At 48.7% G+C, this 15,452-nt stretch overlaps 1 protein-coding gene across 4 annotated transcripts in view; it reads right to left on the reverse strand.

Moving 5' to 3' along the window:
- Positions 1-15,452, reverse strand: part of Slc24a4 (solute carrier family 24 member 4) — a 153,101-nt gene that overhangs the window by 37,677 nt on the left and 99,972 nt on the right. For 2 of the 4 annotated variants that reach the window (XM_004837023.3, XM_004837024.3), the window contains exons 3-7: positions 10,549-10,625; positions 5,665-5,739; positions 4,733-4,817; positions 3,919-4,022; positions 3,163-3,237 (exon numbers count right to left, since the gene is read on the reverse strand). In XM_004837023.3, coding sequence (XP_004837080.1) covers positions 3,163-3,237; positions 3,919-4,022; positions 4,733-4,817; positions 5,665-5,739; positions 10,549-10,625 — 416 coding nt within the window. The remainder of the gene's footprint in view (positions 1-3,162; positions 3,238-3,918; positions 4,023-4,732; positions 4,818-5,664; positions 5,740-10,548; positions 10,626-15,452) is intronic. The other 2 variants (XM_087195506.1, XM_021244813.2) reach the window with 1 other exon arrangement.

Consider the following 15,452-nt stretch of genomic DNA (forward strand, 5'->3'; position numbering starts at 1 on the left):
TGCAGCTGTGGCTCTGGCCCAGTGGGGTCTCCCCAAGAGAAGGAACCTGGGCTGTCCTGCAGTTCGAGCTGCTTCTGGGGACTAATCTGGAAGGACCCTCCCCTCATTATGGGGACAGAGTTGCTAAAATCAAGGAACCTCAAACACTGAAAACCTATTTCTATACATATGGGTGTGTGTGTGTAGGGGGTTAGCTTTCTTAAAAATAAAAGGTAACTCCTTTGGGAATTCCAAAGGGGAAGATCCAGCTTGTATAAGTGAAGGGGAGTGATCCTGGGGACACCGGCATTGTTCACTGTGAAAATTAAATGTAGGTGTCAGCTTGTCTAACTTAAGGAATACCCAGAAGGTCGGTACAGTATTATTTCTGCCTATGTCTGTGAAGGTGTTTCTGGAAGACTCTGGCATTTGGATTGGACCGAGTAAGGAAGACCTGCCCTCACTCAACTGTCTAATCAGTTGAGGGTGTGGAGAGAGGAAAAAGAAAAGTGAATCTCTACTTGTGCTTTTGCCCTCTGTCTCCTCTCTGTCTCGCTCTAGGAGCCTGAGCACCTTCTTGCTCTTGCCTTTGAACTTCAGAATTCCAGGGGCCTTGGTCTTGGGACTCCAGGACTTGTACCTGCAGACCCCTGTGTCCTCAGGCCTTTGGCCTAGGCCATGCTACAGATTTCCCTAGGTCTCTAGCATGGAGAGGGTCTCATGAAACTTCTCACCCTAAAATCACAAGAGCCAACTACCAAACAAATCTGTCCTCATCATTCATCTGTCCTTCCATCCATCCATCCATCCATTTGTTGCTTATTGGTTCTGTTTCTCTGGAGAACCCTAATTAATACACTCAACATTGGGCTGGGGATTTAGCTCAATGGTTTCACCACCTGCTACGTAAGCACAAGGACCCGAATTCAATCCCTGGTACCCAAAACAATACACTCAACAACTCCTACAAAGCACAGATAAATACTCTTTTTTCAGTTGGGGGAGGACTCCTGTGACCACCCCAGCATCACCCAGGATGGACAATGATGGGAGCCTGTTCCCATCAATCTGATCTTGGAAACACAAGGATCCCAACATATGGTGCCAGGATAGGCAAGGGAACATTGTTTGGACTTGTTCCTCTCCCAACTGTCACAGCGGGCAGCACACAAAGGAGCTGGTTCAGGGAGTCATTTCGGAGCAAGTCACCAAGTCAGGCAACTTCTGGACTTGAGCCTTCTGAAGGAACACTCAACAGAACAGAGAACTGGACTATCCCTGGGGAAGCTAGGGGCATTTACAGGGACAGTTTTAGCTGTTTTACCCAAAGGAGGGCCACTGGCATTTAGAGAGAGTGAAGGACAGAGATATGACTCAGTGTGAGGCATGTGAGACAGTTCTTGTGCATGAATTTCTTGGCATTTGGCACAAATCTTAAATGTCCTGATAAATGTTCAGGCAACTGAAAAACAATGACTGGGGCCTTAAACTTGTCTCTAATTTATAAATCAAAGTATTTTTACAGAACTTTAGGAAGTGCTGAATTTGCTAGTAAGGTTACTATCATGTGAAGTAAAGGATGGATGCATTTTGGTCTATTCAGAATCATTGCAGGAGTCATTTAATATTTTGGAAACGTGTCATGATGTCAGGACCACCTGGGGCTTAAGCCTAACCCAGCGGACATCAGTCTGCATTTGTAGTCGAATGGCTCCGAGATTGTACAGGGGCAGCAATTGCTTCATTGGATTTCCTACTATCTTCATGCTGAAACATTTATGTACTGAAAGATGGATTATTATTATTATTATTAATAATAATAATTATTAATATTTTAAAACAGGAGCTGCTTCTTTTATTTATTTCTTTTTTTTGGTACCGGGGATTCAACTCGGGACCTTGTGCTTGCGATGCAGGCAGCAGAACCACTGGGCTAAATCCCCGGCCCAAGACGAATTATTTTACTACAAATTAAATGTATTTCTCCCTTGTGGTACAGTTAGGGTCCTGTATTGATTTTTTGACATTGTCTTTAGGTAGATTATTTTACCTATCATTTTTAATTTGGGATGTGGTAGGCATCCCTAAGATGGCTCATTGACCACACTGCCTGGCATTGATGCCTCCTTAAATGTGGGCCAGACCTGATGACTTCCATTAACAAAGAGAATGCAGTGAAAGCGATGGAGGGATCATGTGTGAGATGAGGGTATAAAGACTGTGGCTTCCACCTTGGGGCCTTTTCACTGTCAATCCGAGGGTAGTCATCTCTGAGCAGCACTATGGAAGCATGGGGCCTGAGGCCTGAGGCCAGCCAATAGCCATGTTGGGCCCTGAGATCCTTCTATCTGGGTTGACACCTTGACTGCATCTTGTGAGAGACCCTGGCCTGGAGGCTCCAGCTGAGCCACTCCCAAATTTTTGCCCCACAGGAGCTCATAAGTGTTGCTGGTCTTAAACTGCTATGTTTGGGGAAAATTTACTACACAGCAGTAGCTAACAAATACACGGGGATGGCTATCACATAAACTGGCTGTATGTCTGGTGAGATTGGGAAATGATCTATTTCCTACCCTAAAATCTACATATGCCCTCATGCCACCACTTCAAAGCTCTTTTGGGTCAAAGATGTTCCCCTGTGGATGACATGCTCCTTGGCAGTGCGCTTCACTGCCACGTGCCACGAGGTCACCCCCACACATGCAGGGACCCTCAGGGAACTTCCCTTTCTGGCTCCTGCCTGGCTTCCAGCTGCCCTCCCTGCTGACTCTCAGCTGCCCTCCCACTCCTGCTCGCCAGTGACAGTGAACCCAGACAGCTCTTCTGAGACCTGGGTCTGGCAGAAGAGCAAGTGGCCTACAAGGGGGTTGGAAGGGACTTAGAGGAGCACAGTGCTTGGGGTCAGCACATGGACCATGTGGTGTGTGCTTTCCAAGGCCTTTGTGCCATGAAGCTGCTTCCTGGGTTTGCTTGATAACCAAGATGTCAGCTATGAGTTTCTGGGACAGGGAGGCAAAGAGGAGGCAGAGGGGCACGTGGGACTGGCCACTGTGACCCCAGGGCGGGGCTGGCACACTTCACTGTGGAGTGCTTGACACAATGTCAGGGACAGAGATGGGCAGGGCTCTGTGCCTTTGCAGGGTGCTGGGCAACCTGCCACCTGGGGCGGGAGGGGCAACTCACCGCGATGAGCACGACGACAGAGAGCGTGTAGTACGCGGAGTCGCGGCACACGGCCCACCACGTCAGACGGACCACCTGCGGAGCAGAGGCAGCAGCTGCTATTGGCGGGGGCTGGAAGTGTGCAGTTGCCACCTAGACCCCTGCAGATGCGGGTCCTCCCGGGCCACCCCAGGACCTTCATGATACTAGTGGAAGAGGAAAGAACCAAATACTGTTCTCAAGCAGTAGTGAAAGTGCCCTAATCCTCTGAGGTGAGGATCAGGCACGTCTGCGGCAGAAGGCGGCTGAGGAGGGAATCAGAGGTGCCACCTGTCCCTTTGGGAACAATGAGCTGGCCACCTCGAGAGGCAGGGCCTGACCATGACCCTGCCTGCCTGAGGTCAGGTCCTTCCCTGGACCTGAGGCTACGGAACAAGGCACCACCAACAGCCAAGTTCATGCCTGTGGGAGGCCAAAGCTGCTCTCCTTGGGGACGAGGTTACAGGTGGCACTGGTGAGTAGTCACTACCAAATGAAAGCTTGCCCTGGGACTAGCCAAGGTCACTGACACTGTCTGTGCCCCTCAGGCCTCCAGACTTTGGAGGGGAGGGAACATTAATTCCACTTCCGCCAGGAGCAAACCAGCTCAGAAGGGGAAGTCAGTGCAAAGGAGTGACTGGCCTGGCCTCAGCTGTGTCCCCAGGGCCACCTCTCCTGAGAAGCTTGTCTCCCACAGTATAAGCACTGGCCCTCCAGGCCGAGAAGTCATCCACCGACCTGGCCGGCGAACAATCCACACACGCCAATGATGCACAGGATGTTGAACACAGCAGAGCCCACGATGGTGCCTACCCCGACGTCCCCATGGGTGATGAAGACACCTGGAAGGGGAAAGACAGGAAACTGGCATGGAGACGCACACCTGTAGTCCCAGCACTCTGGGAGGCTGAGGTAGAAGGATTACAAATTTTAGCTCAGGGTGGGCAACTGAGCAACTTAGTGAGCCCTATCTCAAAATAGAAAAAATGGAAAAGGGGGGGGTGGTTCAGTGCAGAGGCCCTGGGTTCAACCCCCAGTACCACCATAAAAGAGAGAGAAAGAAGAAGGAAGGGAGAGACATGAGTCCTACACCCTTGGCCGCATGGCCTGGCCGCCCATGTGTCAGTGTCTCCACTCTGAGGGAAGCAGGTCCTCCTTAGTGTCAACCACAGCACTGCGAGTGCAAAGGGCAAAACCAGCCAGGTGGAGGGACCCTCAGGAACCAGCCCCCCCAATGCTCCCATATTTTAAACAGCTCTATGGAGATGCAATTCCCATGCCATAAAATTCATCTGCTTGAGGAATACTGTCCAGGGCTTAGTCTGTTCCCAGAATTATGGAAGTAAAATCAGGACCTAATTTTAGAACATCCTCATCATCTCCAAAGGAAACCTCACACCCTTTAGCATCTCCACCCTGAGAAGCCACCAATCTACTTTCTGCCCCTCTGGATCTCGGGATTTACAGACAAGAAACTCGGGGCTCAGAGCTAACAAATGTCCTTGCGGGTGTGGGTGTCGAGTGTGGGCTCTCCCTGGAGCCTGTGCCTTACCAATGACAGAGGCAAACAGCTCTGGAGTCGAGCTTCCCGCAGCCATAAAGGTGGCTCCAGCCACATCTTCGCTCAGATGAAGTCTCTGAAACATAAGGGACCACAGGCCCTTAGAGTGTGACACAGGGGCAGTGGACAGGACACCTAGGTGGTTGAGGAGCTGAGGATGCAGGAAGCCATAGTGGACTGAGCCCATGTCTAGGGCAGAGGTGCAGCCTCTCTTCCCTGAGCCTGAGCACAAGCTTCCCACCCCCCAGGCCTTAGCTCCGAAGCCCCTGTCCCTCCCTGAGCCATCTACTTCCTGTTCACTCTTCCAGCTTCTGACTCAGTAATGGCCCCTTGAAGCCTTTCCTGCATCTTCCCAGAGCCAGCTGCTCCCCCTTGGACCCTGGCCTGTTTTATCCTCCATTATTCAAACACACATTAGAAGATGAGGGCATGTGGTGCCCACACTTGCTTCCCTGCTGGAGCACGATGGCAGGGACTTTGCCATCTTTGGATCCCTGACTCAACAAGAGCCCACCAGGCCACCCTGGGGCCTGTGCCCAGGGCCCCATATGAAAAGATCAGGGTTGTGGGACACCTGGCTCTTGCATCTGGATTTCTTTGCCATGACAAGTGTGTCGCCCAGCTGCTCACAGAGAGTCAGAGCTCCCGTCCCCAGGACTGAAATGCCAGGGCTGGCACACATGGTACACTGATGCCAACATTCTGGATGGTGACTTCATACTGGCAGTGGCTTCCTTTGCCAGGCTCTGGGGGAGGACACCATCCCTCTCTGCTGTTAGGTGGCTTCAGCACCACTGTGGGCCAACACTGCGTCCAGATCACTCCCCACCCAAGACCTGGCCCTCTTGCCCTGTCATTTACATGCCACTTGTCCTTTATCATTCTGGGGCTTTGCCAAGGGTCCCCAAGTCCCTTCCAAATACCTCACAGATCTTCTCTAACGACGGAACAAAGAAGTCGTCGCACACGATGGCCAGGGCGTAGAACATGTACAGAGCCTGAGAAGGAAATGAGACAGACTGGGTTGGTGTGGGCCCTGCCACCGAGGGGACATGCCACCCAAGCGGGCTGCCTGCACAGATGCCAGGGACAGGATGTGGTCGCTATCTCTGCACCGACAGACAGGGAAGCCGAGGCCCAGAGAAGAGAAACAGCCTGCTGAGCAGCAGTGGGGACTAAAACGCAGGCCACACGGGCTTGTGATTCCTCCTTTCCGTGGTACTGTGACCTAGTAAGAAATGCAAATTTGGGAAGGATTTATTGAGAGAAAGACAGCTTCTGTATAAGAGAGACAGAAAGGGGGATATAGGGGGAATAGATGTTACTCCCATCATGATAGATGTCAGATATGCTGCGTTTGTCTACGGAACAACAGAGGTTAAGAGGAGGAAAATTTATTGCAGAATAAGAATGGAGAATAAGAATTAGGAGTAAGAATAGCTCCTGGGAGACAGGAGGGGTCCCAAATAGGATATTTATACACAATGAAGTACCACTCTATTCTAAAGAAGGATAAATATGACTCATTTGTAGAAAAATGGAGGCACCTTGAAACCATACTATTAAGTGAAATACTATAAGTCAGACACAAGCTTAAATATCACATGGTTTCTCTTATATGAGAAACCCAAAGTATAAAAAATTTAAAGAGCAAGTTAAAGATAGACAATAGGAAACAGCTTGATTTTTTGCAAATGGAAAAGGTACTAAGAGATAATGGAGATGAGAGGAAGAGAAGAAGTAAAAGGAATTAAGATGTGTTTGCTATGTACAGGTACCAATTCCCCACGATGAATGTAATCATTATGTACTACAAACATGTACTAAGACAAATTTTTAAAAAATTCTTCCTACTCCTAACTTCCATTGTACCTAGAATTCATTCTTCGAGTTTAGAGAACACGAACTCGGCATTTCGGATGCCTAGGAGGTATTGAAGCCTGCATGCTATGGGGATACCCACATACCCACGTTTACTACAGCACCACGCACAGTGCTGATCACATGGAGCCAGGCGAGGCACCCACGGACAGTTTTAGCAGATGCAAAAAACCACAGCCCTCAGCGAGGACACACCCCTCCTTAGGTGGCTAAGACCAGGTATACGTCCAGCTGTCTCCACCTAGATACAGGTGTGCCATGTCCTCACACACAGAACACAGAATGGATGTTATAGAAAGGAGAAAAGACCACAAAGTCCAGCACACTGTCTTCCTGGTGCCAAGTGAACCGACAACACCCACACATCTGCCCTGACCGCTGGGTGGACCCTGACCACAAATATTTGCTCCAACCCCTGTACGTGCCAGACCCCTTCCCGATCCCCTATAAAAATCTCTGCCTGTTCTTTGTTCACCACTGACAGGTTGCTCGCCCTCAGTCGACCTGCACCCAGGTGAATACAGTCTGAGCCTGGTTGCCTTCCAAACAACAACAACAAAAAGAAATGCAAATTTGGTCTCTGTTCCGGGTCCCCGGCACACAGCTCCTGCGGCCCTTGGATCTCTGGGGTGGTAAGACAGTCTGCACGCTGACGAGATGCCAGGTGGCTGGATCCCCTGGGTAGCTGTGGGATGGCCCTGGTCACCAAAAGGCCCAGGCAGCATCAGAGGCTTGGGACTTGGGGGAGGGGAGAGGGAAGGAGAGAGGGGCTGAAGGCTGAGCTGGTCACCTGTGGCCAAGGATGAAGGCTCCGTAAAACCCAAAAGGACAGGTTTGGAAGAGCTCTGGACAGCTGACCGCATGGAGGTCACCCTTCTCCCCCACCTCGCCCTGTGTGTCTCTTCCGCCTGGCCATAACCCTGTACCTGTGTGACATCCTTTACAACACATGGAAACTTAAGCATGTGTTCCCTGAGTTCTGTGAGCCACTCTAGGACATTATTCACCCTGAGGAGGGGCAGGCAGGGACCCCGGTTTGTAGCCAGTTAGCCAGTTTGCCAGTGTGACCACATGGCTTTGTGACTGAGGCCTCCAGCAAAGGCAGTCGTGGGACTGAGCCTCAGCTTGCTGGGCCTGGCACTGCCTCCAAGTAGATGGCATCTAAATTGAACTGAATGATGGGGTACCCGGTTGGTGTCCGCCTACAAACTTCCTGGTGTGTGGGAAATCGTCCTCCACACACTGGTGACCAGAGTGTGACAGCGGGAGGCACACTTTACCTCTCCTGTCCTTTCTTAGAGAAGCAGCTTTCTTTTCTAGTACCAGGGTCTGCCTTCAAAAGGCCAAAGAGGGAAAGCATCTCAAATGACCACTTAACAAGTCTAAAACACGCATCACCCTGCTGTGCCCACTTTACCTGTAGTGAGAGCACCGTTTCCTTGTTACCACCCACCCATGCCCTGCTGAAACCAACAGCTCCAGTCCCTGGAGGGCCAGCCTGGGGGCCTGCCGGAAGTCGGCTGTCAGCCCATGGGAAAGTACACAGCCTGTTTACATTGGGAGGTACGTGTGCACCGACTCTTGGGCTTACTTGCCCTATGACTTTGGCTAGGTCATATCCATCTCTAGGACTCAGTTTCTTTATTGGTACTTTTAAAATGGTTTTCTAGCTGGAATCTCTGCCTGTTCTGTCATTTCTCCAGACACCCAGCCCAGCTTCAGTGAGCTCGTCCTGCGTGCCAGGCACTATTGTAGGCGGCAGGGTGACAGTGGTGAGGATGCCAGGAAAAGCCTCTGACTCTTGTGACTTACCTTAGTGTGCGACAAACACAAACAGGCAAATGATGTGCCTGTAACAATCCAGAGACAGCAAGTACAAAGGCCCTGAGGCAAGCGTGTGCCTGACGGCTCTGAGGAACAGCAGTATCATGGGTGCACGAGGAAGAGCGTGAGGGAGGTAGAGAATGGAGAATGTCAGGTTGGAGGGAAGGGCAAGGGTTAGGGCTCATGGGAAGGAGATGGGTTTTACTCTGAACAAGGTCACGGATGCCCTGTTCGCAAAAGAGAAAGGCCAGGCAGTTTTAACCAAAACAACTTCATGAATTATAACTGTGATGAAGTGAAGTAGAAGATACAGTATCTTTGGCCACGGCACCTGGGGCAGGTGTCTCCTAAAGTCCAAGAGTGACTGTCCCCAGATTTGACTCATTATCTTTTGGGCCAGAGCAAAAAGGAAATAAATGGTGAAGATGTAAGGGGAGTGAGCAACTGGGAGACCCCACCCCAGGGCTTGGGAGGCTGATGTGAATTTATACCCACAACACTGCCTCCCAGGCAAAGTATGAACAACTTAGCAGGGCTGCAGACAAAACGGCTTCTGTGCTGAAGTTCTCCCGCCAACTAAAGAGGTCAGCAAACTTTCTCTATGAAGGGCCAGAGTGGAAGACTTTGGGCTTTGTGGGCCAAAAGGTCTTTGTTGAAACTACTCTGCTAATGTGGATCTGAGGACTCCTTGTATGGGTATGGCTGTGTTTTAATAAAACTTTATTTATAAAGTCAGGAAGTGGGCTGCATTTGGCCCTCTAGGCATATTTGGTAACTCCTGTTCTAAAAGGTTCCTGTAAAATCTCTGAGGGAGTCAACAAGAAAAGGGGTTTTCTTTGGGGAACTGGGGAACAAACTCAGGACCTTGCACTTGTGAGGCAGGCATGGTGCTACTGAGCTAAATCCCGGCCCAACAAGAAGAGTTTTGCCACAGTTATGCCAAGACTTTCAGGAGCCAGGGCCAAGGGACTATGGGACCAATCAGTCAAACTCACTCTCCCTTAGTGAGAAGGGAAGGAGGGTAAAGCCAGAGACTCTAGGGAGATAATGATTTCATTACAGAAAAAAATATACAGGCCTGTAGTTTAAAATATGCCTGTGACCCTTATTCTAAACCTGCATTTTCATAAGTGGTTTGTTCTGTTAATTAAAAATTCACACATTCATTATTCTGATTGTTGCTCTCTGTGTGAGAATTCCAGATTCCACTTTCTTGATTATCTCTTTAAAAACACTGTTACTTGGTTGGGTTTAAATATACAATAGACAGTGCTGGGTGGTTGGGAATTGTGGTATGGTTGATCCAAAGTAGAAACATCAACCTGGACCAGATGTTTTCCCACACCATTCAGTACAGTCCAATGATGGTTCCCATAAAGGACTAGAAAGTAAATATCTTTGGCTTTATGAGTCACTTAGTCTCTGATAAAACTGTTCTTTCCTGGCACTGAAGCTCAAAAGCCACTATGGCTCCCACAGCCCTGAAAGGGAAGGGCTGCATTCCAATAAAACTTTATTTATAAAAACAGGCATGGGGGGGGGATCTGGGTGGGGCTAGTTTGTCTACCCTATCAGGGTCCGGAGACCTGTAATTTAGGTTCAACTATAACTCCTTTTTGAACTGCTACTGAACTCTACCACACGTCATTAGGGTCTCTCTGACTACTGAGGGAAGTTTTAGAAGCGCATCAAAGATTCCAGCTGCAGTTACAGTGCAGTGGTACAGTTTGAGGGCAGTTGTGGTAATCATGACAAACATGGAGGACTTATGCGCCATATGATATCTGATGCCCTTGGACGCACATCCACTCATGTTTATACTCTGGAACAGGAGGTGACATCCCTATTTTATACAAGCAGTAAATGAGGCACAAGAAAGAGCACCATTCTGTGTGGGCTCGGGGCCACTAGCCACGTGACACTGGGCATCCCCTAACATCTCAAAAACATCGCGGAGAAAGTGGACCAGTCAGCATCTGCTCTCCTCCCAGAGCTGCTACAAACACTAAACAAATCTCAGATGTGCTACGGCTCTGCCACACCACACAGACAGGGTTCACAACACCAAGTTAAATAATGTCACACCCACAAAGACTACTTACACCGAGGATATGCAGCAGGACAGCTCCATGCTGTCGCTCCTTATTGGAGAACAGGTCCGTGGGGAACTCGTGAATCGCTGGAAGACAAGAAGAGATGGCAGAGTGTTAGGTGTCGAGGTCCCAGAACAAATCTCACTTGAGCTCTGGGAGTCCACTGAGAAGTGAGAGTCCACCGGCCTGGATTGAGCAGCAAGAGGGGCAGCTGTTTCCCAGCCCAGGGTAGACCAGTAGTCTTAGGAAAACATTGCCAGATACCGTAAATCCCTGACTTATGAATGAATTCTGTTCCAGAAAAACATTTGCAACTTAGATTCATTTGTAAGTCTGACAAAGTGAGTCTTACACACCTTTGACACAAATACACAAAGTATTACAAAAACAAACGCACTCACAAATATGGTAAATAAATTATTTTTACTTTTGAGCATGGTAAGCAAACAGCAGTGCAACTGTGACACATGCTTCTGTGATTTGTTTGCATCTACAAATGTTTGTAATGCAGGGTCCGTTCATATCTGTGAAAGCTCACAATTCGAATGTTTGCAAATTGGGGACTTACTTATTGAATTACTCACATAGTCTAGTACCTTAGAATGGATCAGGTTTTAGATAAGCTTTGTGCTTTGAAAATAGTATACAGTAAGTCCCTGACTCAGGAATGAGTCTTGTTCCGGGAGAATGTGGTTAAGTTGGATTTTTTCATAACCCAACAATGCGTGTCTTATATAGTGCCCTTGTGAATCTTCTACAGTACACCTCTGAAAGTCTGCAACTCAAATGTTCATAAGTTGGGAACTTATTGTAATAACATTTCACACTCAGTAGGATGGCTATCACCCAAAAATCAGACAATAACAAGTCTTGACAAACACGTGGAGACAATAAAATCCTCAGCCATTGGTGGTGGGAATGTGAAATGGGACAGCTTTGGGGGTTCATCAGTAAGTAACAGTTACCACAAGACTCAGCAATTCCACTTCTAAACACGTATCCCTGGTAAGTGAAAACCCATGTCTACACAAAAATCCGTGCACAAATGCCCACAGCCACATTATCCATGATAGCCAGAATGTGGAAATGAGTGAAATCAAACACTTGCGGTTTCAGTATCATCTCTGTAGCTCCTAGCAGCTCTAGGCAACTTGTCTGCCTCAGAACACCCATGGGTAGTGGAGGACTGATGCTTTCTCACCTGCCCTACCTCCTGAGATGACCGATGGAGAAACACTTCCATGAATGAACACCATTTCCACAGTCCCCAGAAAGACACTCCCAGACCTCTACTGGTCTGTATCACTCCAGAAAGGCTGGAAGCTTCCAGAAGGCAGGGATTCATGCTACCTGGTTCTCCACTGCATCCTCAGTAGGTTCTCAATAAACCTTAATCAACTGAATAACCAACGGTAAAATACTAACCAAAATAATAATCTAGATCATCTCATCCTGTTAGAATGCTCTTACCCTTCCCAACTGTCTAGTACCTGGGATGCCACCAGGTTGGTAATAGGAACTTGATAAATGCCTGTTAAATAAATGTTCAGGACAGAAGTCCCTTCTCTGTAAATATAATTTGATGCTAAGCTCTGAAAATGATAGTTTCTCCATTCTATGGAGTTAAAAAATTTTTTTTTAAACATCAGATTTTTGCAAGAAAAAAGAGAAAACAGCAGCTCCTCAGGCACCCAGAAAATTTTCCCACTTTGAAACAGGAAGCATTTAATGAGGCCAGGCATGGTGGTGCATGCCTGTAATCTCAGCATTCAGGAGGCTGAGGCAGGAGGATCGTTGTGAGTTTGAGGCCATCCTGAACTACACAGTGAGTTCAAGGCCAGCCTGGACTACATAATGCGATCCTGTCTCAAAAAACCAAAACAACAACAACAAAAAAAGGATTTAATAAAAAATAGATTCTTAAAAAAAATAGATTCTGTCACTTCTTTTTTTTTTAAAAAAATCAAACTTCTTTAACAGAATTGCTGTTGCCAGTTCAAGGGCAGGCTTTGCTTCAAGGTTTGTCTGCACATAGATAGAGAATTATAAAGAGATCTGGCATTCTTGTGGCCAGGATCTTGTTTCCAGGAGAAATGGAACTGTCTGGGATGTTTTCTGCCGATCAATAGACACTTCTGCCAGGAGAATTTGAGACATTTCCTGATCTCCAAACCAGTGTTTCGAGAGCGGGTGATTTATCCAATCTTACGAATTCTTTAGGGTAAGAATCAAGTCGTGCTGCCTCTCTGCCACTGAGGATGTATCATCTGGCCTCCAGCAGACCAAGGGTGTGGGTTATAAATGGCTCTGTCCTTGGTAGGAACAGACTCCTCTATCAGCCCTGCTGCCTTGCTCTGGACCTTGGAGTGCATGCTGGGTGACCATGGAGGACAGCAGACACCATCTACGGCCTTGATTTTTCCAGAAAAGACTGCAGGTGACCAGCAGGGCTCCCAGCTGCTTATGATTCTCCACTCTCGGTGTTCACTCACATTCCTAGCACATTCCAAACCCAAGAGGGAGGAGCTGTAGCCGTACATGTCTCTGCTTTCAGGTGAGGCTCAGAGAGGGAAATGAACAGCCTTACACACTGAGACCAGAAATCATGCTGCACTGTGGATTGGGATCTTGGCTCAACTACCTGTGAGCTTGTCTGGCAGAGTCACTGTACCTCTCTGGTTCTCAGCCTCTTCAGTGGCAATAGCTGCAAAAACTCAGTGTGATGACACAGCCGTCCTCAGTGTGGGTGGCACGTCCTGGCATGGACATCAAAGGCTGCAGCAGGCAAAGGGCCACTTGCTCTCCCCAGTTGTTGGCTTGGACTGAGCCCAGTCCACCCACATCTTTAAGGTAGGAGCCTCCATAACCTGGCAAGGTTTGTGGGGGGACCCTGTCCCTCCACCTTTGTCACCAACAGCAACGACTGGGAACTGCCGACAAGTCATGCGTCCAGCACAGAAGCAGACGGACTGAGGCTTCAGGAGGTGCCTCTGCCCCTTTGGCCTCTGTGACCCTGGCATGTTGCTAACAGCTAAGGGGTGTTCCCTCACCTAGGAGTGGGGATCACAGCAGGCCCAGTGCTGTAAGGATTAAATGAGGTAAGTCAGAGAACTGTCAATATATAGGAGCATCCTGTCCCCACGGCTCACATGTGAGGACAGGAGAGAAAACAAAAGTGGCTTCGAGGGGAAAAGAAAGCAAGACACAGCGAGAGTAATAGGTTACCCAGGCCACAAGCGGGAGCAGGGTCACTCCATGTCCCCAGGGAGACCTCTGCGCTCCTCCCACCGCTTGCTGAGGTGAGGAGCCCTGGGCTGTGTTCAAGTGCGTGATGTTCGCATCTCTACTGCCCAAATCCCCACTGGGGAGGAGGGAAGCCTCAGCAGGGCACACACATGGCTTTTGGGGGTCACTCCTAAGCCTTTAAACTGCAGAAATCCAGGGCTGGGGTGTAGGGAAGGGACAGATTTATCTGCAGGTGGAGCTGAGATCAGGGAAGCAGGGATGATCCTAGAACCCTACAGATCCTGGGGCCGGAGGGGAGACAGGGAAAGGGGATGGAGGAGGGGCGGAGGAAGGAGCCCTCTCTTTAAGGTTCTTGCCTTTGGAGCCTGGTTCTGGGGATTGGGTACTGGGAACTGAACCCAGGACCTCCACACTGAGCTATCTTCCCAGCCCTTTTTTATTTTGAGGAGGGTTCTCATTAAGTTGCCCAGGCTGGGCTCCAACTTGTGTTCTTCTTGCCCCAGCCTCTCAGAATGCTGGGATGACAGGCATATGACATCATGCTTGGTGACATTGCAGTTTTTGTTTGTTTACATACAAAAAGGCACATAAGATGATGTTCTGAATTAATGATGTCTCTTAGAGGCTTTACAAGTTTTGTGAATATTGTTGCTAGTTCTCAAAATGAATACATTTATTCACCTAGTACTTGTGAGGTACTTATTCTGCAGGCACTGGGGAACCATCAAATGAGATTCTGTGTATTCTGAGCATCTTGACCAACTTCATCTAAGATGGTGATGTGACTTTCAGAGGGCACCAAAGGTGTTCAAAAAGCAGTGGGTTAGAAAATACCTGGATCCTGAAAGAGTAGCAATCAATGTGTGTTTCTTGAGCATTTACTATGTACAGGTACTAGGCAAGGTGCTGAGTCTCATGGATGTGTACTTACATCCTGTCTGGCTCAGTGCAGATGGACAGGTAAACACATGATAGACAAGCTGGCCGTGATGGTGAGGAGCAGACCAAAGCAGCAGTGACTGACTTGGCGGAGGCAGGTGCGGCATAGCAAGCTCACAGAGACAGCGGCACCCATGTCAAGCTGCAAAGGGTGCGATACTAACTTTTCAAAGCCCTTGGATCTCCTAGGCAATCCTGAGCAGCTTGTGGTCCCTATTTTGCAGATGAGGAAGCAGAAGCTCTGAGTGGCTAAAGGATTCACCTAGTCTTGCAGACAGTTTTGGATGGTGAGAGAGGCAGCTAAGTTGGGGCCTAACCAATACCAGGCTCTTTTTGGCTAAGCTTCTACCCACAATAGGTATGCCTCTCGGGGCCAAGGCCTGCTTTCCTGGAAGCCCCAGGGTTCGTGGCAAGAAACTCTGCTCTGGAAAGAAGTGGTGGACATAGCATCTTGTAGGTCAGTTTCACCCATCACCCAGGAAACATTCACATAGAGATCTAAGGCATCAATCACTCTATGGATCCTGGGAAACCTGTCACTCACCTCCCTTGGTCTCTTTGAAACACTTAATAGAATTGATCACTTCTTATTTACAAAATAGTGAATGTATGTGTGAAGGAATGAATGGAACTGTCATTCACCCACCCATTTGTACATCCATCCATCTACCCACCCATGCATCCATCCATCTATCCATTTTTACAGTTGACCCCTCCCTGTTCCCAGG

Source organism: Heterocephalus glaber, unplaced genomic scaffold, assembly GCF_053883595.1.
Source record: "Heterocephalus glaber isolate CG9 unplaced genomic scaffold, H.glaber_assembly_v1.0 deba00001608, whole genome shotgun sequence".
NCBI lineage: Eukaryota > Metazoa > Chordata > Mammalia > Rodentia > Bathyergidae > Heterocephalus > Heterocephalus glaber.